General features: G+C 37.1%; 5 protein-coding genes across 23 annotated transcripts in view; 2 read left to right on the top strand and 3 right to left on the bottom strand.

Annotated features, from left to right (window-relative positions):
- LOC126613507 (putative disease resistance protein RGA3) overlaps nucleotides 1-27,386 on the bottom strand; it is a 36,937-nt gene that overhangs the window by 931 nt on the left and 8,620 nt on the right. For 2 of the 9 annotated variants that reach the window (XM_050281181.1, XM_050281191.1), the window contains exons 2-4: nucleotides 21,052-21,108; nucleotides 19,863-20,967; nucleotides 19,309-19,731 (exon numbers count right to left, since the gene is read on the bottom strand). The exons of 1 other annotated variant lie outside the window; for it this stretch is intronic. In XM_050281181.1, the coding sequence (XP_050137138.1) occupies nucleotides 19,886-20,967; nucleotides 21,052-21,108 (1,139 nt within the window). In that variant the 3' untranslated portion in view covers nucleotides 19,309-19,731; nucleotides 19,863-19,885. Of the gene's footprint in view, nucleotides 1-19,308; nucleotides 19,732-19,862; nucleotides 21,109-27,386 lie in introns of those variants that run through there. 6 more of the 9 variants (XM_050281180.1, XM_050281184.1, XM_050281178.1 and 3 more) reach the window with 5 other exon arrangements.
- LOC126613635 (putative disease resistance protein RGA3) lies at nucleotides 151-23,673 on the bottom strand. Of its 2 annotated transcripts, XM_050281217.1 has the most exons (2): nucleotides 22,035-23,673; nucleotides 151-1,611 (listed from the first exon to the last, which is right to left on the bottom strand). In XM_050281217.1, exons 1-2 carry the CDS (start codon nucleotides 23,454-23,456, stop codon nucleotides 271-273), a joined length of 2,763 nt encoding a protein of 920 aa, XP_050137174.1. In that variant the 5' UTR covers nucleotides 23,457-23,673; the 3' UTR covers nucleotides 151-270. The 2 variants fall into 2 exon arrangements, with proteins under 2 accessions (XP_050137174.1, XP_050137180.1); XM_050281223.1 differs by lacking the exon at nucleotides 22,035-23,673 and having other exon boundaries at nucleotides 151-3,106.
- On the top strand, nucleotides 5,250-12,091 carry LOC126613647 (ATP-dependent zinc metalloprotease FTSH 9, chloroplastic-like). Of its 10 annotated transcripts, XR_007620152.1 has the most exons (11): nucleotides 5,250-5,814; nucleotides 6,024-6,485; nucleotides 7,420-7,485; nucleotides 7,586-7,720; nucleotides 7,843-7,908; nucleotides 8,922-9,020; nucleotides 9,570-9,623; nucleotides 10,719-10,800; nucleotides 10,945-11,111; nucleotides 11,208-11,310; nucleotides 11,772-12,091. XR_007620152.1 is itself a non-coding variant. In XM_050281230.1 (7 exons), the coding sequence occupies exons 2-7, from the start codon at nucleotides 6,432-6,434 to the stop codon at nucleotides 9,621-9,623; spliced, it is 474 nt and encodes a 157-aa protein (XP_050137187.1). In that variant the 5' UTR covers nucleotides 5,250-5,814; nucleotides 6,024-6,431; the 3' UTR covers nucleotides 9,624-9,855. The 10 variants fall into 10 exon arrangements, 2 of the variants coding, with proteins under 2 accessions (XP_050137187.1, XP_050137188.1); XR_007620153.1 differs by lacking the exons at nucleotides 11,208-11,310; nucleotides 11,772-12,091 and having other exon boundaries at nucleotides 10,872-10,958; XR_007620154.1 differs by lacking the exons at nucleotides 10,719-10,800; nucleotides 10,945-11,111; nucleotides 11,208-11,310; nucleotides 11,772-12,091 and adding an exon at nucleotides 8,118-8,211 and having other exon boundaries at nucleotides 9,570-9,619.
- LOC126613649 (derlin-2.1-like) lies at nucleotides 12,342-15,382 on the top strand. Its single transcript, XM_050281232.1, has 4 exons — nucleotides 12,342-12,945; nucleotides 13,055-13,138; nucleotides 14,609-14,715; nucleotides 15,151-15,382. The coding sequence occupies exons 1-4, from the start codon at nucleotides 12,880-12,882 to the stop codon at nucleotides 15,194-15,196; spliced, it is 303 nt and encodes a 100-aa protein (XP_050137189.1). The 5' UTR covers nucleotides 12,342-12,879; the 3' UTR covers nucleotides 15,197-15,382.
- Nucleotides 19,309-27,386, bottom strand: part of LOC126613617 (putative disease resistance protein RGA3) — a 25,521-nt gene continuing 17,443 nt past the window's right edge. Inside the window, exon 3 of the mRNA XM_050281200.1 lies at nucleotides 19,309-19,475. The gene's annotated coding sequence lies outside the window, so the exon portion shown is untranslated. The remainder of the gene's footprint in view (nucleotides 19,476-27,386) is intronic.

The following is a 27,386-nucleotide window of genomic DNA, read 5'->3' as shown; positions in this document are numbered from 1 at the left end:
GATGGGGACAAAGGTATACCCCTCAGTCTGCGACAACGGGACAAACTCAATTTCCTGAGAGAAGTGAGATTGCGCAGCCATCTCTCTGGAATACATTCTATATCCTCAATGTCTTCAATTTCCAAACTTAGTAATTTGGAAAGAGGAGAAGAGGAGGAAGCGGAGACATGCGGGTCAGATGCTCCAGAGACTGAAGGAGAGAAAATAGAGAAGAGGGAACAACATGTACAAGCAGATGATGTTGTTTCTGCTGGTGCCAAAATGTCTTCATCACCGATCATCATCGTCTCTTCTAATGGCTTCATTCAAGCTGGTATTACGCAAGGACAGCTCGTCTTCAAGATGTGGATAGAGTGGCATGGAAGTTAGGTTAGGACAATTCCAGACATATAATAGCGATGACTGCTGTATATGCTGATGCTCATTCTCTGTCATTGGGGAGCCAATTAGAGCACTCTGCTTCCACCATCCCTTGAGATTAGGACAATTCCATAGGTAAATTTTCTTTAAGGAGGGGAAGAATGAAATTCGAGACGCCGACGATGAAGCATCTGAAATGTACTCCAAAGCATCAAGCCCATCAAGGCTAAGAACCTTAAGACGAGGTAAATGATCAAATGGTGGGAGATACTGACATGTTTGGCAGTCCTCCAATCTGAGATTAACAATATTTGTGAGAGAAGAAAGCCAACCTGCAAACTTCACACCGTCAAAAAAATACACCGATAACTCTTTCAAATTTGAATGAGGTTGCAGTGCTTCCAATAACATTTCACCATTTTCAGCCTCATTGACGTCACCTGTAGTATTTACCTTCCACCACAAAGACAACGAAGTAAGACTCTGTTTTTCCTTCATATTTGCAGAGATTGCTTCTGACACCATATCTTTCCCGTTCCACAACTTTTCAATGCTCATACTTCCCGTCAAGTTGTTAAGCCTGTTCAATTCGCCAAGCCCAGCACCGCCCCTTGAGATGCAACTGTCTTCACTCAAAACAAATCTATCCAATGTCCGAAGACAAGTCAATTCTCCCAAACCATACGGCATATGATTCAATCTGATACACCCATCTACCATGAGATGCCTTAAATTGAACAATTTATTAATGTCTCTTGGCAGTTCCACAAGCATATCACAACCAGACAGATTGAGGGTTTGTAGATTCTGAAGTCTAACTATCCACTTCGGGAGCCTCTCAATGGGATTTCCTCTAAGATCGAGATATCTTAAATGTCTCAGTTTACGTAGGGAATTTGGTAATGCTCTGATAACCAATCCATTCAGACTCAACATGCGCAATGACTTGAAATTTGAAGCAATTGCATTGCAAAATGACTTAATAGACCCATCATCATGAAAACCGTACCGATATTCGCTAATATAGAAAAATGTCCGCAACTTATGTGCCTTTAGCAAAGATGTACGAATTTTTTCAATTAACCACGGACCAATTGAATGATCAAAAGACACATGACGAAGTTTTTCAGAAAAATTATCCTCATTTTCAACTACTATGGTGATTTCCATCCCAGACACTGATTTTGCAAGGTCATGCATGAGGTCGTGCATTTTACAACTACTTATCATACCAAACTCATCATATGTTACCTCTTGGAAAAAAGATCTCCACGCCAATTCCAAAAAATATTCATAACCAGCATCTTCCAAACTCTCATTTTGATCTATAGACTTAACAAACCCTTGTGCCATCCAGAGGTTAACCAATGTCTTTCTATCAATCTCATAATCTTTAGGGAACAAGCTACAATATGCAAAACAATGTTTCAAATGTGATGGGAGTATATCATAGCTTAGCTTAAGTGTTGGTAAAACATCCCTTGCTTCCTGATTTACTTTTGAAAGGTCGTTATTCTTGAAAGCCAACCATTCATTTTCCCGATTCTTAGAGTAGAGCATCCGCCCTATTGTCCTTATAGCAAGTGGGATGCCCTTACATTTTCCAACAATCTCTACCCCAATTGCCTTAATACTTGGATTTTCTGACTCTTGTTCTGTTTTGAAGGCCATTTGCTTAAATAAAGACCATGATTCTTTTTCTTCCAAACCCCTCAAGATATATGGCTTATTTGTGTCTGAGATCCTTGCAACTACTTCACTACAAGTGGTTATCAATATTCTACTACCTCTTGCACCACCCATCAACAAGCTTTTCAAACTAAGCCATTTTTCCCTATTTTCATTCCATACATCATCTAACACAATGAGGTATCTCTTTCCATCTATTAGTTTTCGAAGGTCATTTTGCAATTGATCCATCCTAAGGTTTCCAAGTGTACTATTAGTGATTTTTGCAACAAGCACATTCAACTCAAATATATCAGAGACACATACCCATATTTTCAACTCAAAATTCTTCTGGACTGTTTCGTCGTTGAAAACAAGTTGGGCTAGTGCAGTTTTTCCCAAACCTCCAATCCCAATTAAGGAAATGATTGACACATTCTCTTCAGGAATAGGATCTAACAGAAGTCCTACAATTTCCCTTTTCTCTTTATCCCTCCCTATGATTTCTTCCTTACGGACAAATGAGTGACTTTCCCTCTCTTTACTTACAAATCGTGTCTCTTCAAGACGCACATCAAATTGAAACCTTTTGTCAGCCTCAATCACATTAAGTGTCACCCTAATTTCTTTTATCTTATGACCGATCTTTAGCCGAAAAACAAGTTGGTTTGAGCTTGAGAAAAAGAGGCGTACCTGCTTCGAAATTTTATTTCCAATTACCATTTGTCTCCACCGAGCTTCAGTGTAGAATTCATCTAGCAAGTCGTCAACATCATAAACTACATCTTCTAGTTTTTTCAGCCACTCTGTGACTCCATGATTGGCCTTCTTTTCTTCTGCATCAAGAAGAACATTTTTAATTTTGGTAACTGTGTCCTCAAGCTTTTTGAGCTCATCTTTGACACCGTAAAGCAATCCGATCTCTTCAAGAGCAAGTTTCTGCAAGCTTCCAATGATTCCTTCGGCAATGTTGAAGAGGACCCCTTCCGCCATCGTCTTGATTGAGGATAAGATTAAAGCAAAGCTGAAAGTATAGAGTTGATTGTAGGAGGTATGAATTTGGTGATCTAAGATGGATCCTCGCTGCTAATATTTATATGGCATTGCATCCATATCTCTAGTAACTAATACTTAAGCAAAGTATATGATTCTAACTTGTTAATAATGCGATTCTTAGATAAACAAGATTGAAAATCAAAAGGTAAATAAACAAAACAAGAATGCTTTATTCTTAACTTGCTTGGTTTGTTAGCTTGATACCAATGCTACAACCATTCTCCCCGCCTTAGAACTTTGGTTGACAACTTGGCATCGAAAGTTGACAACTTGGCATCGAATATGAAAATTAAGTAATCGTAGACTGAAAATTCATTGATCCCGAGCAAAGCAAGGTATGTCTCTATAACTCGAATAGGTACATATCTTTTCTTTTTCATACAAGCGATGTTATACTTTAAACTAATCTAAACTGTAGTAAGTAAGTTTCAATCTCGGATGCATAGGGGAGAGCACATCCATTATAGTCAATATGGCTACGGCAGCGTCATGAGAATGATTCAAACTAAGACATATGGAAAAGGACCATAGAATGTGTATACAACTAAAAAGAATGAGATTTCTTTTGTTCATGCACACATTACAAGATGTTTCCCGTAATTGCTGAAGTAAAGAATAAACCATAACAAAAGCTGAACTCTCCTGCTTCAATTCATTGCTTCCTTAAAAAAACATGTTTGGACTATAAAGAAAAAAAGCCAGCTATGGGGCCAAGCCTATTTTTATTTACTCAAAATATTCCAGATTACCAACTTTGAGGCCCAATCTAATATCTTATCCAAGGGCTCGGACAGCCGCTTGACATTACTCAAACCCATCCGAGGGCTCGGACAGGATTTTAAATTTGTAAGTTTTGATTAGTACGCTGTAATGTCTGCCACTTGCATAGTCGGTTTGAAAGTATTAAAAGATTAATACGGCTTATCGTTAGATTGCCATGTTACTTACCCATTAGGGCCCGGATAAATATGACCTCAGCCCATCTCCTATATATCACATGCAATGCAATGATCCAAATATAATAGCAACCCTGCCATTAATTATATGGGCCCATATGTATATACATATATATAAAAGCACTCAAACGCTGACGAGTTAGTAATTTAATATAGTACTATCGACGTTTTTAAATTGACACTATATCACATGCAAGCGCTCCTATATATGAAACACAATTATAGAGCCAAAACACCTTTTTTATCCTTTCGAAATTTGAACATGAAGTGTAGGAAAAAAAGAAAAAAAAATAAAGCAAACAAAGGGTATAAGAGTTTTGTTTAAAAAAGTGGTCACGTGCCTGTCGCACGAGCATCAAGTGACCTAACAACTGACGTAGTGTTGCTATTATTGAGCCCCTGCACAATAAGTTAACATACATGATATAGCTAGTGTTAGTTGTTTCTTGCCACTAGAAATGTATATTGGGCCAGAAATGGTTTGGACTTAACCACGCCTATTAACTCCCCAACTAGATTAATAGGCTGATACTTAGTCCAGCCCACTATGTTATGAGTTTGCAGGTCCAGTTTCTCATTTTGGATAACATTTTCTATCTTTTTTTTCACAATTATTTTTTTTTGTCATAAGGAGAAAAAAAAGAGAGGGTTTTTTTTATCTAAAAAATAAATATTGAAAATTGACTTTTATTTTTTTACAAAAAATATTCTTTACACTAAAGGGGAGGGGGTATGCTAAGTCTCACAATGAGCTAGCAATAATATGGTTTAAATTCACCTTTGTCGAGAATCGAACATGACATCTCACTTATAAGTGAAGATTTGACTAGTTTTGTATTGTAGAAATATGACTCCTTGTATTGATGTGTGAAAAATATTACAATATATATATGGTTATATTAATCTGTATTGACGTAGGAATCCTAAACTAATTACAATTAAAAATTGCATTCCTATAATACATGCTACAATCATGGAGAGGATGGGACAAGTTTGGAAAAAAGAAGTTTATGATGAGGTTGATGAAGGATTTTAGTGAGAAGATTGGCTGGTTATTAGCAAAGGGAATATAACCAACACGATGACTACCAATGTATGAATATTTTGGGACCTACTGCTACATCATAGCATTACTTATTCTAAAGTAGGGGGGAGGGCAGGCGCTATTCACCTTTGTTTTGATTTTGCTTTATTTACAACAAAGCCATGCAACAATACCAGCTGAATGGGAGGGTAATTCTCAAAATTTCAGAGGGTAATTTTGTCCATATGGCTTATCAGGGAGCCACTCGATTTCACGCTATTTACAACAAAACCGTGAGGTTTGGGCTGGTATTGTGGCTGGGTTGGAAGGGCAATTTTGTCCTGTGCGTTTGAGACGGATTGGGGTGGGTTTGGGTTTGCTGTCATTCAGTGAGGGTTTCGGGATGGGAGGCCATGCCTCCGATAGACAGAGCGAGAGAGAGAGGGAGAGGGAGGAGTGGGGATCTCAGCGCCATTGCTGCAGATCCTCGATTTCATGAGTGGGAGAGGGGGGACAGTCAGAGAAAAGTATGGGGCCTGTAGTTAACGGGACACGAGAGTCTCAGGAGTTGAACCCAACCAGCTCTCATACGAGCCTGAGGCGAGGACTCCATATTTCCCTCTTGCTTTGCTGTACTGGTCGTGTTACTTGATGGAACTGCGGCAGTGCTCTTCAGCTGCTTGATTTTCTCTCTAAAATACCCATTCATCGTTGAAGCTTCAATTTTCATTTAAATTTTTCCCTGTTGAGGTAAACTCTCTAAGATACCCACTCATCCATAAATTTTTTATGGATTTATGTTTTTTTTTTCCGTTGAATTTGAACTTGAATCTGAATTATGGATTTAGAAAAAAACAAATTGATGAATTTTTTATTTGCGTGTATGTCGGTCCTGTCACCGCATGATTTGATAATCCGACCGCGAAGCTAATCGTTTCTGTATGTTTTGGGGGTTGCAGACCTGGACTGTCGAATGGAGAGGATGAAAAGCAACTACAGGAAAGCAGCAATGGAGACCCGGCAGCAGCATATTCAAGTCGATTTGGGTAATCTCATGGCCTTCGACCCTCATCACAGCTTCCCCTCCATCCCCTTTTCTAAGTTATTTTTCTTTATTTATTCAATATATCTCTATTTTTTTGGTAATATTTTTGTATACTTCTCGGCTTTTTTAAATGATTGCTTTTGAGAAATTAATTGAAAATTTACTTTTGGAAATTGGGATTTTATTTGGATTAATCCCATCAATAAAGTGGCTATCTTTAAGTGAAATAGTGAATTTTTCACACTATGCTGATGGGTTTTTGTTCAGTGGGTGAAATTCTGATTTGTATTTTCATGGTATTTAGGGAGGAATTAGTGAAGGAATGTATAACGAAAGGGACCGAGTTGGCCTCTCCCGCTCTCGCGCCATTGAAAAGGTACTGAATTCAAACTTTTGGATGGTTGAGAATCTGGATTTTGTGCAGAAAAGAAAAACAGGGTTGTTCAGTGTTTATCTGTACTGGTTTGTCTTACGGAATTATTATTTCAAATTTGTTGTGTGCTTGAGGGGTTCTATCTTTTATTCTGGCCTGAAATTGGTCTCTCTTTGGAATGGAAAGATAAAAATTTCGTAAACGTTTTGATATTTTTGACATGATTTATACTTGGGATTTATATTTTTCGAAGTTTGTAAAAGTACTTGACCTGTGATGAGTTCCTTTGTATAGTTTATTAAATAAGTTACATATTTTTCATAAATAATTGTGTGTTTGATCTGGTCCTAGAACAAGAATGCTGTTTGAAATTTTGTTGGCGTGCTAAGTGAAACTACCACTGCTGAGGCTATTGGAGGAATGGTGTCGAAACCCATCAAATTTTCCCATACTAATTGCTTCATTTATTTTGTTAAGCTTTATTTGCCTCATTGTTCACCTGTAATGGTTTCATCAATATTGATAACATAGGATAATTTCATTTTTTTATTTTTTTTTCGGTTCTAAGGCATTTTTCCTTGCTTCAAAATCTTATAGGCTTCATAAATTTACTTACCTTTGTTGGGATTCTGAACTCAGGTAAGAAATACAAAGTTGAAGAATATTATAAGCAACAAGAAAGGCTTCTTAAAGGGTTCAGATTTGTCAACTAAGTAATCGAGTTTGGAAGCTAATCACTTACTTATGCTAATACATACAAATTATATTAGATTTGTGTTTGGTGAACTATATACTATATACTAACAGGCAACCCCTTATGTTTTAACATGTAATTCTATTCATAAGACGTTTCCTTTTCTGTTTGCCGGTGTGTATTTTGATAGAAGTTAACGATGAAGAAAGTTTTAATCAGTTGAGTAGGCTTTGCTTCATGCAGATAGCTTTGTTTTATGTTGCTGTGCTTGCAGGGCTTCTCCACAGGTTCCCTGCAAACTTTACTCAGGTGCGAGCCAGTGCTTTTTTCTTTCAACCCTTTGTCTCTTTCTTTTTGTTTTGTTAAACATGTGCTCTATGGTTCTCATTTAGTACACTCTTATGTACAGCAAACAGCTGGTCAGATTAGGAACAGGGAATCTGGGGGCTCTGCTGATGCTAAAGCATCCGAACAAGGGGAAGAAATAACCTTTGCCGATGTTGCTGGCGTTGATGAGGCTAAAGCAGAGCTAGAAGAAATTGTGGTATGTTGGGTACTCCTCTGTTTCCTTTGATATCACCAAATGAATCATCACAATCTTTAGAGGATCCTAAAGGCTTCCTACTGTCCTCTGAATTTTTATTTATGCCCATGTTTTCTGGTCAGGAATTTCTTTGGAATCCAGACAAGTATATACGACCTGGTGCACGTCCTCCACGTGGGGTTCTCCTGGTGAGTTACCAAAGACTAATTAATCAATGATGAATTACACCTCAAAACCTCAGAGTGGGAAGTCAAAGGTCCCAATTCAAATGTTTAGCATTTATGATTAACTTGATGAGCCAACTATGGTATGCCTTTCACGGATATCTCCCATGCCTTTCTCGACAAGGTTTTGAACCCTTTTTTTTTTTTTTCTGTGTATGTTGTGTTTGATTAAGGTGGAGTGCATAATTCCCAAGGACGATGGAAGCCATTTGGAGAGATACTATTTGAGCACCCAAGCTTAATTTCTGTTCCACTACACTAATTTATGTATGTCCAAATCACATTATCATAGATATTGCATTGCATTTTAAACATTTGTACATTCATTTTTAATTGGTATTGACAATGAAATACAAACATCAGAGACAATTATTCTAAAACGTTGAATTAACAAAAAGCAATGATACAATTAGATTACCGATTGTTAGGCATTTAGAACAAAAATACATAAAAATGAATCATTCCAAATCTTCTTTAGGGACCTATGACATAGCATTAGAGATGGGAAAGAAGGTGATATGTCAAAGGTAATTTTTGTTATCCGTTCAATTTTGATGGTGGTCCTTATCTTAGTTGTGTTTATTTTCTATGTTGTATATATCCATGTACATATGCGTATGTGTGTGTGTAGATTGATCATCTAACAAAAACATGCTAAACCATATAGAAAATGAAAATTATACGTATTAGTGTGTAAAGGTGTTGCCCTTCTATTATTTTGTAGTACACTACTTTTATTGTGCTAGGCAGCACTCTCTATCACTCAAAAATAATTTGCACACAACAATTTAGAACGTTTTATGTGTAAATTTCCAAAATCATGGCACTATTGATGGTTGCTCTCTAAGCTGCCAAATTAGGTGTAAAAAAAATCTGAGCTGCGAATTTGTTTCTTGGTGCACTTGATGACATTACTAGGTGTACGTTCATAGTGTATTGAAGTTGGATGATTTCTTAACTGCAGTCTTGAGGTGCAGGAACTGTGGAACCTGCAATGGTTGGCAGGCATTGCGGTGTACCATGTGCAGATTATTAGGGAGGGTGCAATACCAAGTGAAGAATTACACCTTGAGAAGGTAGACTTTCCTTCATTTAGATTTTTGACCTCTATGTGGTTCTTGGTTTTAAGAACAAAAGTTACTTTTGTTTTGAAATTGCAATTTGAGTTGGTGTCTCTGTCTGTGTGTTATGTAAATTTGTTTTGAGAACAAAAGTTACATTTGTTTTGAAATGGCATGCTTGATTCATTCAAAAGTAGGGAAAAATGGGATTTTTAGTTGGTTTATATAATCTTTTACACACAGTCTTAAAATGGCATGCTTGATTCATTCAAAAGTAGGAAAAAAATGGGATTTTTGCAGTGAATTTGTCCTGTTTTGGTTCAATGGTTTGGGCAATATGGAGAGCAATTTGGGAATTTGTTACCAAAACATTGATGGATAACATGTGTATCATTTTTTTTACGTAAATGTTGAATGTTGAATGCCTTATCATTTTAGTTTTTAACATGCCATTGTTTATCTATATCCAAAATGCGTGTGAATCTTTTCAAATAAATGTTACTTTCTGATTTTAGAAACTGTAATTCACTTTTTATGATCTTTTCCTATATATTTGATTTACAGAGCTCTTGGGTTGTCAATTGTGACTGGAAATTCTACTCCTCACATGGATCATAGGTAAAAAACACTATTTTCTTTTCTTATTACTTTTCCTTCAAATGTGTTTTATTCTGAGATTGTCTCTTTATATATTGTAAATTTCTAGCACTAATGCAAACTTCAGAGCATATAGGAAAGCAAATGTTTTCCATTTTAGGTACAAAGAGCCAAATATGTTATCTATGTCTTCAATGAAATGGTTTAGCGTTATTGCTTTTAATTGTTTAGTTTTAACTGATGTTTGGATGCTTATATATTATTCGTTTTGTCTTTTTGAACATGAACGGATAATCGAATTGGAATAGATTCTATTTTTTTAGTTCATTTTGCTTATCAGTTTATCTTCTTTGAACCAAATGCAAATTCCAATCTTGCATTGTTAAGCCCTGAAATTAGAACAAAAAAACTTGCATGAAATTGAAGTTTTCTCTGATTGAGAACTCATTTTTCTTCTACTTGAAGTTTCCTCTGATCAATTTCTGAATAATTTAGAAATGGTTGTTAAATTGTGGGTTACGATTTCAAAATCTACAGCGGAATGCGGTCATTTTTTCTATTATTTACTAAAATGGTGAGAAAATCCTTCCATTATATTGTCTATATTCAGTTATAATACTTTCATTTGCATACAATTGATTCCAACCCAAATAGGATATTAGTTGACTTAGAAACGATTCTAATGATTCTCCTGTTTTATTTAATTATTGTCCTATGAATTGTATTCTTCTGTTAAATAATGATTAATTAGAATGTCTAGGAAAAAAAACTTAGGCATTGCAGTGTTTGAAATGATAATATAAATCCAATTTGGCCATTTGCCAGTTAGAGAACCTAATTTGGGAAGTAGGTTTTAAAGTTTCAATAGTTTCATTGTGTGTAATTTTTTGTGCTTTGCCAACCGGGAATCTAATAACCAAAGGCTTACTTATGTTTCTCAAATGGTTTTTAACTGTATGTTTCGTTTCTTTAAGATGATATAAATGATCAGTTACGTGATGCTGTTAAGAATAAAGGATATAATATTTGATTTGTTGTCTACAGAAAGGTTTAGTTCTAGAGATGGAATAGGTATGAGTGGTTAATGAAATCTGTTTTGTTGTGTTTTTTCTGCAGGAGAAGCAAGAAATTACAATTGAAAAGGCCATGCGTAATAAGCGGAAATGTATCACCACTGTGAAAGGGCTGCAGCTTTTTGGTGAGCTATCTGTTGTATTATATCCTTTGTCTTTCTATTTGGAGACTCTTATTTAAATCCTACCATAATAGGTAACTGCAATTTACTTTTGGATTTGATTCTTCACTGATGGGATGTTGTGGGGGCGTGATTTGGGGGAGATAGGGGAGGGGGTTGGGTGCAGAGAGAGGGTGAGGGCAGATGCACAATTAGGGGGACAGAAAGAGAGTTGCTTGGGTCCACCATGAAGTTCGAAAGCCCGATCCGAGATGCAATTTCCATAATCCGATTCGCCTGAAATCCGACAACGTCCTCATCTCCTCTCGCGACCTGTAAGTGTTACTCCACTTTGGTTCTCATTAATTTGGAGTTTGTAGCACTTTTGGCTTTTCAATCGTAAAAATTGATTCTTTAAATTCTTTTTGCAGATCTTAAGATTGTACGACCCAGAAGTGACGGGCAGAACAAATGGATCCATGGATGGATGAAACTCTGAAGAAGACTCATGTCAGCAGCCAAGCTACCCGAAAAGTAAGGCATCAAATTTTGTAAAATAAAAAAATTTGTATATGGTTCCCACAGATTTAGAATGTGCAAGAAGCTAGGAAAAGGAATTTGTATACATTGTTCGTTCATTTGATTTTGCTAAATATTAATTTTACTGTAATTGTTTGCTTTGTGTTTTAGGTCTTTGGAATTTTGATGTTTGGTGGTTATTTTGTGTTTCGATTAAAGCGTTTGGTAATCTGTGACTGTTGGTGCATGATCTCAGGGTTCCAAATATAGTTCTCAAACTATATTTTGGGATCCCACTTCATATGCCAATACATTTTGTAATTAGGATCAAAGAAATTAATTGCTAATTTTTAGGGTTTTGCATAACCTGATTTCTGAGTTCGACTATGCAAATAATTATAAATTACAGTATAACCTGATTTCTTAGAGGTTTGGATTTATGTGATCTCATCATCTCATGGTTTCTTTGTGTTCAGTAGAAAGCTTGGGAAGTTGCACAGGTCCCATTCAAGAATTTGGCGATGATGGTTTCATGATTTGGATGGTTGGGAGTATAGTGCATTTGTTTAGCATTGGAATCACATTTTCCGCTCTTTGGCAACCCATAAGCACCTTACATGGTGTAGGGAAGGGTAAATGATTCTTATTCTGTTAATCGGTCTGTATATGTTTCATTCTCCACTTCAACTCCTTTGTTTGGTAGTGTTATATATTGTATTCATGCAGTATAGACTAATGCTTAAATTAGATATTGCTAAAAAAGGGTCTTTATCTTCTAAATCCTTAGCTTGCTCTACCATGAATACGTTTCGAGTTCTTTTATATAAGACTATCCCTTATGAAGAAGTGAAATAAATAGGGTGATTCTTATATTTCTTAAGATTTGGTTCCCAAAATGATTGTGACGATGATGAAAAATGTTAATTATGTGATTTGAAGAAAAATGGTCAAACAAAGTAAAAGTAACTCAAACTGTGTCACTCATAGAGGGAGGGAGGGAGGGAGGGAGGGAGGGAGATGGATTTGGTGAAAGGAAGACATGCGGCTTGCAGGCAGACAGAGTCACAGGGGGTGTATGATTCAAGGGAGAGAGAGGGGGGATTGAGTGGTGATGCTCGATTTGGGGTTAGGCGACGGCGGGAGGGAGGACAAGGGTTGTTGCATCCGTGTCATTCAGAGGGTTGCGAGAGAGTGAGAGTGCTGCGTTCTAGGGTTTGAGAGTTGGTTTCGAGAAAGTGAGGGGGCCGGAGTGGGGGTAAGGCTTGAGCTGGGTTTGTGGAATGGGGCTGGATTAGTTACAGACGGAGAAGGGGATGAGGGTGTAGAATGTCAGAGAGACCAAGGGAGAGGGAGGTCTGCCAAAAATTGGGATTAATGTTGAGGGGAATGTAGGGCAGACAGGAGGCTATGCCGCCTCTGAGATAGAGATAGAGAGAGACAAAGAGAGAGACGGAGACAGAGCGAGAGATGGAGGGATTTTAGGGATTTGCAAATTATTCCCCTTGCTGCCTGTTCTGTTCTGATTTAAAGATTTCTCAAGTGGCTATAATTTCATGGTAGGTTGGTTTAAAGTAGTTCCAAAATATGGGATCGTTTGAGATATGTTCCATTCTCTCTACATCTCAGATCTCTGCAGTTTCACAAATTAGGGTCACAAATTTCTCTCTGGCCTCTGATTTTTGAATTTATGCTCAGTTTTTTGTTTGTTGAGATTTTCGGCTTATGGTCTGATTGACGTTGGGTTTACTCGAGTTTATAGGTTTATGTTTGCAGCAAGCAAAATCCTTTCATTCATATGAGCTTCTTGGGCCTCTTTTACCTTCACAGCAGCTTACCTACCTGGGTCAGTAATCTTAAATTGATTCCTTCCAGCTTATTTCCATCTGCAGCTTTTCTTTTGGCTCCAGAATACCATATGGAGACATATCATCTTTCTCTTCTCTCTCTCTCTCTCTGTCTTTCTCTCTTTATGAGCGCTGTCTTTCTTTCTTTAGTTGCGCACCATCAGGGACCGTAGTTACATCTTATCTTTTTGCTATATTTCTTTTACCTTTGAGTATTATGAGGATGGGATTTTAGACTCATCAACGACAAAATAAATTGCTTTCATTTTATAGGAGTGAAAGATTTGATTTTTCATGCACTTATCTTTTAATTTTATTTGTTTATTTAGTTTTCCCAATATTTTGGGTGAAATTCTACCCCATGCATTTGGGTTTTAGTCTTTTCTAGGCCAGTTGCTAGAAAAAAAAGGTGTTTTAGAGAGAGAGAGATGACGGCTTGAAAAATTTAGTATCTTGAAGTGATAAAGCAAAGAGATTTCCAAAGCTAATCAAATTGTTATCGTCAGCTTGCTCTCTTTGGATTAATTGATGTATTGAAGCTTAAATTATAGATTCCTTTTCTGTAGCAAACCTTGATTTATTAGTGTATAGAAAAAAATATCAATTCATTTCAGTTTAAATATTTCTGAAAAGTTAGAGATGGTTTTATTAGTTTCAAATTATATACTACTGAAAAGTTTAACATCTGTTGAGCACGTTGAGCGTTTGTAAATTAGCCAAATTATAGGGTCATGTGCAGGTGTTCTATTTAAAACTTCTTTTTTTCATGAGTTTTTATTAAGCTTTGTGACTTTTTTTTTATGTATCTGTTGATTTCTAATTTACTATAATTAAGAACAAGATTAGTGAAGTTATAATTTGCTGCTTAGCTTAACATGATCCTTGAATAAAATTTGAGTCTTGGTTAAACTTAGGCCATATTTTTAAGAATCGTAAAAACTAAGGAAATTTTCTGGGTATCTCCTATTAAACTTTTGTTGGCAAATTGGTCTTTGCTAATCAATGTTATTTTTGGGTGCTAACTGTTTTGGTCTTTATAAATTTTGGTAGCGGTGATTTCTTCTACACTTATGATGTGACAACGTTGTGTAATGATTGTAGGTTTTTGAAAGTTTTGAGCTTCACAAACTGTGGAAAAAGAAACAAGTTTTGCTGAAATCAATTTAAAGGCACAATAACAAATGTATAAAAAAAATCTATTGAATGATGTAATTTGGTTTGGATTTGCAAATTATGCTTTTCAATGTGGATTAATTGTTTAAGTAATTTTAGATTATGCTGATTGTCTGTTTTCTCTTCTACTTATTTTGTGTTTTCCAGCTATTTTTCTGTAATTACCTTTTGTTTATATTATAGGACATGTTTGTAATTCTTATTTTGATAATTTTTTCTCCTCTCTCTTTTTGATACTTTGCATGTGTATTCACTTGGAAAAAAATACTTCAGTCTAAATGATATTAATGTTGAAGGATATATTTTCTTTTGGAGCCATAAAATCTGCAACAGATTTCCAAGAATACAATGAGGTTGCTGGCGTTTCAACGCTTGACTTTGGTTACACAAATAACATTGCAGTGTACCATACAAAAGTTTTTTTCCTTCCCTTTTGCCACTTTTTTGGGATATTAGTTACAAAATCTGTTTAGAGCATAGATGTGAAATTTACAGGACGGGTTAGTAAGTTAATTAGTTAATTTGATTCTCAATGGATATGAGTTATTGCGATTTGCAGAGATAGACTAAAGACTTAAAGAAAACAATGTTTGTTTTGAGTACTTCTCACGTCATTGAGGCACAAATGTTGTTCTTGCATTAATTAATTTTTTTTATATCGAAATTGAATAAATTTAATTTTCCTTGATATCCAAACGTATTAAAGTAATTTTGATTGAAGTTTGTTTATGTCTACTTTCCAAGATTCATTTTTTGGTTACCAGATATCTCACTTTGTTTATGGTTTGCTTTTTTTTAGTTAATTGAAACAGAGGCTTTTTATTCTTTGTGTTTTCAGGACTTCATTCATCCTTTACAAGTCAACCCTGCAATTAGACCTGTAAACGGATCGGGTTTATTGGGTTTGAGTTGGGTTCAACCTAACCCTTTTAAGTTAATGGGTCATCCGAACCTAACGCGTTAAGCTAACGGGTCACCCAAACCCGACCCGTTAAGCTAACGGGTCATCCGTTAACAATTATTATTATTAATTTTTTTTTTGCATAAAGTTTATTTTTTGTTATTAAGACTTTACTAAAATTACTAAAATATCCTCAACTAACGGGTGTTAATGGATCCTAAAGGGTCTAACGGGTTGACCCAAAGTGACCCGTTATTTAACGGGTTGTTAACGGGTTCACCCGTTAGCGAAACAACCCATTAAGCATCCATCCAAATACAAATATTAATGGGTTGGGTTGTGTTTAAAATGCCAGGCCTACCTACAATACCAAAGTACAAGAGAAACAAAGATTAGAGGTAATTTTTGCTCTAACTTGGAATAGTTTCTAAGATTTGTATTGTGCAATTGTCCTGTGTTAACTACTAAATCAATTAAAAAACATTCTGTAGGGGCTGTGCTGCCATTCAATTACCTATGGAATTTATAACATGCAATTAGTTTCTTTTTAGTTGAGTTCAAATAATGTTGATTGCGCTGTTATAAAGCTCTTTTTTATAGTTTGGTTGAAAATCTTATCAATATATTCTTTATTTAGTTGGTCCAATTTGTAACATATGAGATTGTTTTGCTTGATGTTTCAATCAAAATTTCATCCTTTTTTTTTTGTGTGAAATTATAATGGAATTGCAAGTCAAGTATATCTTAAGATTCTTGGTTGCATACCCACCTTCCCACAACTATTAGTCTCTTGATTGGATGGATTTTTATAATTTCTTGGATCTACGTTTACAATGCTTTTTATAATTTCCTAGATCTATCATTTTTGTTCGTTCATGATTATGTTGAATGTTTTTCAGGTTAAATGTGTCTTATTCATGTAGTTAAGGCTGGTGCATTCAAGTCCCGCGGCATCGCGCGGGCTTATTACTAGTTATGGACTATAGCCGAAGGACTGGTGGATCATTGAATTTGCCTTGATGACCTAATGGACCTATCAATGGTTCAGTATTAGTTATTGTTTGTTAGGACTTAGGAATTATGTGATGCCACTTTTTGTTGGATGAGGGAAATTTATATCGACTTTATGACACACTTAGACCGGAATCGAGGTATGCTGGCCGACACCTAAGGGTAACGTAGCCAAAAGGAAAATGACGAGTAAAATATGGATAAATTTAAATCGAAGCTATAATTTATTTAAACTAACGGAGGGTTTAAATATACGAAAACATTCCACGCGACGTCACGAACCTGTACACGTCGACCATGCGTCGCCACAAAGCGACAAACGCTGATAGATTCCAGGAGAATATTCCGTTAACTCTAATGGACATACTTAATGACGTCGGTAACAGAGTGAGAATTCCGTAAACTTTAACAGAATATTCTCCTTCTTCCCTAACTTTCTGGTCACCGTTGCCGCGCATCCGCCGCTGCCTGGTTCGCCGGAATTTGGAAAATTTTGGCCGGACTCGTGGTCAGGAGAGGAGCACGATGGTGGTGGTTTGAAGTCCGATATGTGAGGTTTGATGATGGTTCTTTGTTGTTGTAGAGAGAAAAGAGGTACAGTGAGAGAGAAAAGAAGAAGAGAAAGAGTTTTTGATTGTACAAGAGAGAGTTTCTGATTGGGTGATAAAAAATAGGGAGAAAGGTGGTTGGTTGGTGTGGTAAGTGAGGGACCGGTTTGAAAATGGGAAAGGGTCCAAATCTTGTACAATTTAAAAGTACACAAAAATCTAGCTCACCCTATCAAAACAGTGTTTCCAACTCTAAATAATTCACACACACATGTACAATTTTACCCGTTGTTAACGTACTTTAACTAAACGTAACTTCTTCGTTACAAATCCGGTTCGGGTCTAACTCATGCTCACACATTCATAAAAACGAGTACTATTTAATTACGATAATAGGAAAAAAAACATTTAAAAGCCGAACAACAGTGCCCACGCTGGATTCCACTTTTGCCAACAAGGGCATAATCATCATTTTACATAATCGGGAAGGAAATTACATGGAAAATTAGGAACGGATTGTCACACTTTTAATCCAGTAATAATATTATGGAAAAAAAATTTACGCACGACATTGTATTACTAGGTTAATAAACTACAATGACGGTAAACTCATTTCACGTAAGTCATTTTTCTTTTAAAGGCCTATCCTATTGTTTTTGTTTTGTTGGAAGAGTGTCTTTTTGGAAGTAAGAAACAATGAAACATAGTTTTTCTAAAGAAAACAATGAACAATAAACAAGTGGCATTTTTATTCCTACCGTTGGAATGACGTCTATGTTCGAACACCCCCTTCTCCTCCTATAAAAAGAAAAAAAAAAGAGAGAAAAAGGGTAACAACCAAATGAAGGAGGTTAATAATTGTAACCTAGTTCGCATGCGCTGCATAAATTAATAAGTGAATGTATACACACCAAAATTCAGTGAGGCTTTAATGGTGACAACCTATAGCCGTTACATTTAATTCAGTGAGGTCTGGCTGCAAGTCACGGTTATCCATCAATGAGAGATTATGGAAAATTTCACCTTACCTGTGGTCACAGTCAAGCAGACTCATCAACTCGGAGCATCGGGTTATCGAATCTGGAACTTCCCACATTTTTTTATTAATCAGAGAGCCGTATTTCTTACCCTTACCATTGGACCACTTGTTGTGGTTGCTAAGTTACATTTAATTCACACGTGTATATTGGGGGAGATGCTTGAATTTCCTTCCTGGAACCTGGAAGGCTCAGTTATCGTCTCCATGAATCCGTTATGTACAGTTTGGTGTTAACAGTTAATGTTGTATTCAAAAGCAACATATGCTCTTCAAACAATTAACCTACCGCATGCTTGTGGAAAATGATACACGTAGGCCATAAATTCTTTAACCTTCCCTTTTGTAGCTAAGCAAATGTGGCTTAGGCCATCTAACATGGTTTGCACGACGGTCTTCTTGCACTTGAGTTTTTTAAATTAGAATAGTGTATAACATAAATCGCCCTATACAAAGAAGGTATCAGAAACATAGGGCAACAAAAACATGTAAACACGTTTGCTTAATGTACATGTGTGTATTTTCTATTTAAAATAAAAGTCACCATGAAATAACTGAAAATTAAAACTTGAGTATTACTAACAAAAGGTTTCTTGTATCACTTAGTATCAAAGTGGGTTCAATTCAATTCTGTTCGGCTTTTTACCAGAACTAAAAACCAAACTGAAATTACTGTTCAATTCAGCTCAGATTTTTTCAATTTTTTGTTCAGTTCAGTTTATTTTCAATTCGGTCTATTTGGTTTTGTTAGGTACTCAAGCCCAAGGGAAGAGCCCAACCCAAAAGACTAGTCCAATAGGTGGGAGGACCCCAAGGACTTAAGAACCCCTACACCCCCATAAGTGTAGTCGATGTGGGATCATAACATTACACCACCCTTCGGAAGCCGACGCCCACGGCGGCCCTTACTCTTGTGGCTTTCACTCTTAACGGCGGTGCACCCTTTGGTCATCCCGTTAAGGTAGCCCTTTCCAGGTCGCCCCCTCCGCAACGTCGGGAACCTAGGCTCTGATACCAATGTTAGGTACTCAAGCCCAAGGGAAGAGCCCAACCCAAAAGACTAGTCCAATAGGTGGGAGGACCCCAAGGACTTAAGAACCCCTACACCCCCATAAGTGTAGTCGATGTGGGATCATAACATTACACCACCCTTCGGAAGCTGACGCCCACGGCGGCCCTTACTCTGGTGGCTTTCACTCTTAACGGCGGTGCACCCTTTGGTCATCCCGTTAAGGTAGCCATTTCCAGGTCGCCCCCTCCGCAACGTCGGGAACCTAGGCTCTGATACCAATGTTAGGTACTCAAGCCCAAAGGAATATCCCAACCCAAAAGACTAGTCCAATAGGTGGGAGGACCCCAAGGACTTAAGAACCCCTACACCCCCATAAGTGTAGTCGATGTGGGATCATAACAGGTTTGGCTTGGATTTGGTACATTTTAAGAATGTAATCTTCAAAGCATAACAGATAAAGTCATATTTCACCCTATAATTTATACAACTTTATTTTCTTTTGATAAAACATCGGCAGTACGAGGGAAATTTTATTGATAACGAAAAAGAATGTACACCTAGTCAGGGGGGACATAAACCTTACCCCTCGTAAAATAAATAAAAAATAAAATAAAAAGAGAGAAAAATTACATGAAAATGAAGGGGAAACATAAACCTTACCCCTCTTGAAATGAAACAAAGAAGATATATACAAGGAAAATAGCAAAGTTGAAAAGTAAAAGAAGTGCACGCTGCAACCATTTGATACACATACACCACCACACTGTTGTGCGAGCGTAAACAATTGTAGAGATGCAAGCATAAAGTTTCAACGAGGAACGAATCTTGAGCCACCAACATAGAAAGGGCGCTTCGGTTAACTGAATGAATGGTTCTGATTTAGTATCAGACGATCAGCGTATCACCATTCACTAGTAAGCAAAAACGAATAAGAAAATAATTGTAAGATTATTGGCATGGATTGAGAGACAAATATAGTCTGGATATTAATTTGGAGTAATTGAAGTGCAAATAAGAAATCAGAAGAAGTTAGAAAAGGTACCTGACCATGACGCCAACTTCTCTCTAGAAAATGCTTATATTAGGGATGTGAGCAATCTTAGACCAGTCCTCACCTCTTTCTTTCTCGTATCTTTGGCTTAATAAGCTGGAGCAGTCGCGAATACGCAGTGTCTCTAAGGAGGTGAGGCGACACATCCCTTCTGGCAGCGATGCTAAATTAGGGCAATCTTCAATGACTAATTGGTGAAGCGATGTGAGGGTAACTATTCCTTCCGGTAACTTTATCAAACGATCACAGCTATAAATAATCAGTGTCTCTAAGGAGGTGAGGCGACACATCCCTTCTGGCAGTGATGCTAAATTAGGGCAACGTCCAATGACTAGTTGGGAAAGGGATGTGAGGTTACCTATTCCTTCCGGCAACTTTATCAAACGATCACAGCTAGAAATACGGAGAGTACGAAGGCTCTTAAGGGATTTCCACTGCAAGAAACTCTCATCCTCCTTCCACAAATCCAGCTCGTTGCAGTTCATTATCTCTAGACAATCAAGTGCGGTGAGATGTTGGACGCTCGGAGATGGGGACAAAGGTATACCCCTCAGTCTACGACATTTGGACAAACGCAATTTCCTGAGAGAAGTGAGATTGCGCAGCCATCTCTCTGGAACACATTCTATATCCTCAATGCCTTCAATTGCCAAACTTATTAATTTGGAAAGAGGAGAAGAGGAGGAAGCGGAGACATGCGGGTCAGATGCTCCAGAGTCTAAAGGAGAGAAAATAGAGAAGAGGGAACAACATGTACAAGCAGATGATGTTGTTTCTGCTGGTGCCAAAATGTCTTCATCACCGATCATCATCGTCTCTTCTAATGGCTTCAAGCTGGTATTATCCAAGAAAAGCTCTTCTTCAAGATGTGGATAGAGTGGCATGGAAGTTAGGTTAGGACATTTCCAGACATCTAATAGAGAAAGACAGGGAAATGAAAGCGATGACTGCTGTATATGCTGACGCTCATACTCTGTCATTGGGGAGCCAATTAGAGCACTCTGCTTCCACCATCCCTTGAGATTAGGACAATTCACTATGTAAATTTCCTTTAAGGAGGGGAAGAATGGAATTCGCGACGCCGACGATGAAGCATCTGAAATGTACTCCAAAGCATTAAGCCCAGAGAGGCTAAGAACCTTAAGACGAGGTAAATGATCAAATGGTGGGAGACACTGACATGTTTTGCAGTCCTCCAAACTGAGATTAACAATATTTGTGAGAGAAGAAAGCCAACCTGCAAACTTCACACTGTCAAAAAAATACACCGATAACTCTTTCAAATTTGAATGAGGTTGCAGTGCTTCCAATAACATTTCACCATTTGCAGCCTCATTGACGTCACCTGTAGTATTTACCTTCCACCACAAAGACAACGAAGTAAGACTCTGTTTTTCCTTCATATTTGCAGAGATTGCTTCTGACACCATATCTTTCCCGTTCCACAAATTATCAATGCTCATATTTCCCGTCAAGTTGTTAAGCCTGTTCAATACGCCAAGCCCAGCACCGCCCCTTGAGATGCAACCGTCTTCACTCAAAACAAATCTATCCAATGTCCGAAGACAAGCCAATTCTCCCAAACCATACGGCATATGATTCAAACTGCTACACCGAACTACCATGAGATGCCTTAAATTGAACAATTTATTAATGTCTCTTGGCAGTTCCACAAGCTTATGACAATCTGACAGATTTAGGGTTTGCAAATTCTGAAGTCTAACTATCCACTTCGGGAGCCTCTCAATGGGATTTCCTCTAAGATCGAGATATCTTAAATGTCTCAGTTTACGTAGGGAATTTGGTAATGCTCTAACACCCAATTCATTCATACTCAACATGCGCAATAACTTAAAATTTGAAGCAATTGCATTGCAAAATGGCTTAATAGACCCATATTCAGTCTCATCAGAAAGATCGTCAGATTCGCCAATACAGAAAAATGTCGGCAACTTATGTGCCTTTAGCAAAGATGTAGGATTTTTTTTCAATTAACCACGGACCAATTGAATGATCAAAAGACACATGACGAAGTTTTTCAGAAAAATTATCCTCCTCTTCAACTACTATGGTGATTTCCATCCCAGATACTGATTTTGCAAGGTCATGCATGAGGTCGTGCATTTTACAACTCCTTATCATACCAAACCCATCATATGTTACCTCTTGGAAAAAAGATCTCCACGCCAATTCCAAAAAATATTCATAACCAACATCTTCCAAACTCTCATTTTGATCTAAAGACTTAACAAACCCTTGTGCCACCCAGAGGTTAACCAATGTCTTTATATCAATCTCATGATCTTTAGGGAACAAGCTACAATATGCAAAACAATGTTTCAAATGTGATGGAAGGATATCATAGCTTAGCCTAAGTGTTGGTAAAATATCACTTGCTTCCTGATTTACTTTTGAAAGGTCGTTATTCTTGAAAGCCAACCATTCATTTTCCCGATTCTTAGAGTAGAGCATTCGCCCTATGGTCCTTATAGCAAGTGGGATGCCCTTACATTTTCCAACAATCTCTACCCCAATTGCCTTAATACTTGGATTTTCTGACTCTTGTTCTGTTTTGAAGGCCATTTGCTTAAATAAAGACCATGATTCTTTTTCTTCCAAACCCCTCAAGATATATGGCTTATTTGTGTCTGAGACCTTTGCAACTACTTCACTACGAGTGGTTATCAATATTCTACTACCTCTTGCACCACCCATCAACAACCTTTTCAAACTAAGCCATTTTTCCCTATTTTCATTCCATACATCATCTAACACAAGGAGGTATCTCTTTCCATCTATTAGTTTTCGGAGGTCATTTTGCAATTGATCCAACTCAAGGTTTCCCAGTGTCCTACTAGTTGCGGACTCAATGATTTTTTTAACAAGCACATTCAACTCAAATGTATCAGAGATGCATATCCATATTTTCAACTCAAAATGTTTTTGGACTGTCTCGTCATTGAAAACAAGTTGGGCTAGTGCAGTTTTTCCCAAACCTCCAATCCCAACTAAGGAAATTATTGACACATTCTCTTTAGGAATAGGATCTAACATAAGTTGTACAATTTCCCTTTTATCTCTATCCCTCCCTATGATTTCTTCCTTACGGACAAATGAGTGACTTTCCCTTTCTCTAGTTAGAACTCGTGCCTCTTGGAGACGCTCATCTAAGTGAAACCTTCTGTCGGTCTCAATCACATTAAGTGTCTCCCTAATTTCTTTTATCTTATGACCCATCTTTAGCCGAAAAACAAGTTGGTTTGAGCTTGAGAAAAAAAGGCGTACCTGCTTCGAAATTTTATTTCCAATTACCATTTGCCTCCACCGAGCTTCAGTGTAGAATTCATCTAGCAAGTCGTCAGCATCATAAACTACATCTTCCAGGCTTTTCAGCCACTCTGTGACCCCATGATTGGCCTTCTTTTTTTCTGCATCAAGAAGAACATTTTTAATTTTGGTAACTGTCTTCTCAAGCTTTTTGAGCTCATCTTTGACACCGTAAAGCAATCCGATCTCTTCAAGAGCAAGTTTCGGCAAGCTTCCTATGATTCCTTCGGCAATGTTGAAGAGGACCCCTTCCGCCATCGTCTTGATTGAGGATAAGATTAAAGCAAAGCTGAAAGTATAGAGTTGATTGTAGGAGGTATGAATTTGGTGATCTAAGATGGATCCTCGCTGCTAATATTTATATGGCATTGCAACCCTATCTCTGGTAACTAATACTTAAGCGAAGTATATGATTCTAACTTGTTAATGATGCGATTCTTAGATGAACAAGATTGAAAATCAAAAGGTAAATAAACAAAACAAGCTAGAATGCTTTATTCTTAACTTGCTTGGTTTGTTAGCTTGATATCAATGCTACAACTATTCTCCCCAACCTTAGAACGTTGGTTGACAACTTGGCATCGAATGTGAAAATTAAGTAATTGTAGACTGAAAATTCATTGATCCCAAGCAAAGCAAGGTATGTCTCTATAACTTGAACAGGTACAAATCTTTTCTTTTTCATACAAACAATGTTATACTTTAAACTAATCTAAACTGTAGCAAGTGAGTTTCAACATCGAGTGCATTGGGAGAGAAGCACATTCATTCTAGTCAATGTGGCCACGCCAGCATCTAGGGAATGTTTCAAACTTAAGGCATATGGGAAATGATCATAGAATGTGTCTCTCACTAAAGAAGAATGAGATTCCTTTTGTTCATGCACACATTACACGATGTTTCCCGTAATTGTTGAAGTAAGGAATCACCCATAACAAAGGCTAAAAACTCTTGCTTCAGTTCATTGGTTCGATGAAAAAATTTGTTTGGACTATAAAGAAAAAAGGCCAGCTATAGGGCCAAGTCTATTTTTATTTACCCAAAATCGCACAACTCCGGACTACCAACTTCGAGGCCCATCTCCTATATCGCATGCAATGCAATGATCCAAATATAATAGCAACCCCGCCATCAATTATATGGGCCCATATGTATATACATATATATGAAAAAGCACTTAAATGCTAACGAGTTAGTAATTTAACACGGTACTATCCACGTTTTTAGATTGACACTATATCACATGCAAGCGCTCCTATATATGAAACACAACTATAGAGCCAAAACACCTTTTTTCTCCTTTCGAAATTTGAACATGAAGCTTGGGAAAAAAAAAGAAAGCAAACAAAGGGTATAAGAGTTTTGTTTAAGAAAGCGGTCACGTGCCTGTCACACAAGCATCAAGTGACGTAACAACTGACGTAGCGTTGCTATCTTTGAGCCTCTCTACAATAAGTTAACATACCTGATTTAGCTAGTGTTAGTTGTTTCTTGCCACTAGAAATGTATATTGGGCCAGAAATGGTTTGGACTTAACCACGCCTATTAACTCCCCAACTAGATTAATGGGCTGATACTTAGTATAGCCCACTATGTTATGAGTTTGCAGGTCCAGTTTCTCATTTTGGATAACATTTTCTATCCTTTTTTTCACAATTATTTTTTTTGTCATAAGGAGAAAAAAAAAGAGGGTTTTTTTATCTAAAAATAAATATTGAAAATTGACTTTTATTTTTTTACAAAAAATATTCTTTACGCTAAAGGGGAGGGGGTAGGCTAAGCCTCACAATGAGCTAGCAATAATATGGTTTAAATTCACCTTTGTCGAGAATCGAACATGACATCTCACTTATAAGTGAAGATTTGACTAGTTTTGTATTGTAGAAATATGACTCCTTGTATTGATGTGTGAAAAATATTACAATATATATAGGGTTATATTAATCTGTATTGATGTAGGAATCCTAAACTAATTACAGTTGAAAATTGCATTCCTATAATACATGCTACAATCATGGAGAGGATGGGACAAGTTTGGAAAAAAGAAGTTTATGATGAGGTTGATGAAGGGCTTTAGTGAGAAGATTGGCTGGTTATTAGCAGAGGGAATATAACCAACACGATGACTACCAATGTATGAATATTTTGGGACCTACTGCTACATCATAGCATTATGGACTATAGCGGAAGGACTGGTGGATCACTGAATTTGCCTTGATGACCTAATGGACCTATCAATGGTTCAATATTAGTTATTGTTTGTTAGGACTTAGGAATTATGTGATGCCACTTTTTGTTGGATGAGAGAAATTTATATCGACTTTATGACACACTTAGACCGAAATCGAGATATGCTGGCCGACACCTAAGGGTAACGTAGCCAAAAGGAAAATGACGTGTAAAATATGGATAAATTTAAACCGAAGCTATAATTTATTTAAACTAACGGAGGGTTTAAATATACGAAAACATTCCACGCGACGTCACGAACCCGTACACGTCGACCATGCGTCGCCACAAAGCGACAAACGCTGATAGATTCCAGGAGAATATTCCGTTAACTCTAATGGACATACTTAATGACGTCAGTAACAGCGTGAGAATTCCTTAAACTTTAACAGAATATTCTCCTTCTTCCCCAACTTTCTGGTCACCGTTGCCGCGCATCCGCCGCCGCCTGGTTCGCCGGAATTTGGAAAATTTTGGCTGGATTTTTGTAAAAACTTTAAAACTCTATTTGGCCGGATTTTTTGTAAAAATTTGGCCGGACTCGTGGTTAGCAGAGGAGCACGATGGTGGTGGTTTGAAGTTCGATATGTGAGGTTTGATGATGGTTCTTTGTTGTTGTAGAGAGAAAAGAGGTACAGTAAGAGAGAAAAGAAGAAGAGAAAGAGTTTTTGATTGTACAAGAGAGAGTTTCTGATTGGGTGATAAAAAATAGGGAGAAAGGTGGTTGGTTGGTGTGGTAAGTGAGGGACCGGTTTGAAAATGGGAAAGGGTCCAAATCTTGTACAATTTAAAAGTACACAAAAATCTAGCTCACCCTATCAAAACAGTGTTTCCAACTCTAAATAATTCGCACACACATGTAAAATTTTACCCGTTGTTAACGTACTTTAACTAAACGTAACTTCTTCGTTACAAATTCGGTTCGAGTCTAACTTGTGCTCACGTGTTCATAAAAACGAGTACTATTTAATTACGATAATAGGAAAAAACATTTAAAAGCCGAACAACAGTGCCCACGCTGGATTCCACTTTTGCCAACAAGGGCATAATCATCATTTTACATAATCGGGAAGGAAATTACATGGAAAATTAGGGACGGATCGTCACACTTTTAATCCAATAATAATATTATGGAAAAAAAATTTACGCACGACATTGTATTACTAGGTTAATAAACTATAATGACGGTAAACTCATTTCACGTAAGTCATTTTTCTTTTAAAGGCCTATCCTATTGTTTTTGTTTTGTTGGAAGAGTGTCTTTTTGGAAGTAAGAAACAATGAAACATAGTTTTTCTAAAGAAAACAATGAACAAACAAACAAGTGGCATTTTTATTCCTACCGTTGGAATGACGTCTATGTTCGAACACCCCCTTCTCCTCCTATAAAAAGAAAAAAAGAGAGAGAAAAAGGGTAACAACCAAATGAAGGAGGTTAATAATTGTAACCTAGTTCGCATGCGCTGCATAAATTAATAAGTGAATGTATACACACCAAAATTCAGTGAGGCCTTAATGGTAACAACCTATAGCCGTTACATTTAATTCAGTGAGGCCTGACGGCAAGTCACGGTTATCCACCAATGAGAGGTTATGGAAAATTTCACCTTACCTGTGGTCACAGTCAAGCAGACTCACCAACTCGGAGCATCGGGTTATCGAATCTGAAACTTCCCACATTTTTTTATTTATCAGAGAGCCGTATTTCTTACCCTTACCATTAGACCATTTGTTGTGGTTGCTAAGTTACATTTAATTCACACGTGTATATTGGGGGAGATGTTTGAATTTCCTTCCTGGAACCTGGAAGGCTCAATTATCTTCTCCATGAATCCGTTATGTAGAGTTAGGTGTTAACAGTTAATGTTGTATTCAAAAGCAACATATGCTCTACAAACAATTAACCTACCGCATGCTTGTGGAAAATGATACACGTAGGCCATAAATTCTTTAACCTTC

The sequence above is a fragment of the Malus sylvestris genome, chromosome 2 (genome assembly GCF_916048215.2).
Source record: "Malus sylvestris chromosome 2, drMalSylv7.2, whole genome shotgun sequence".
Taxonomy (NCBI): domain Eukaryota; kingdom Viridiplantae; phylum Streptophyta; class Magnoliopsida; order Rosales; family Rosaceae; genus Malus; species Malus sylvestris.
Note: the sequence above shows the minus strand (reverse complement) of the source record. Positions and strands in the feature narration are given on the sequence as shown.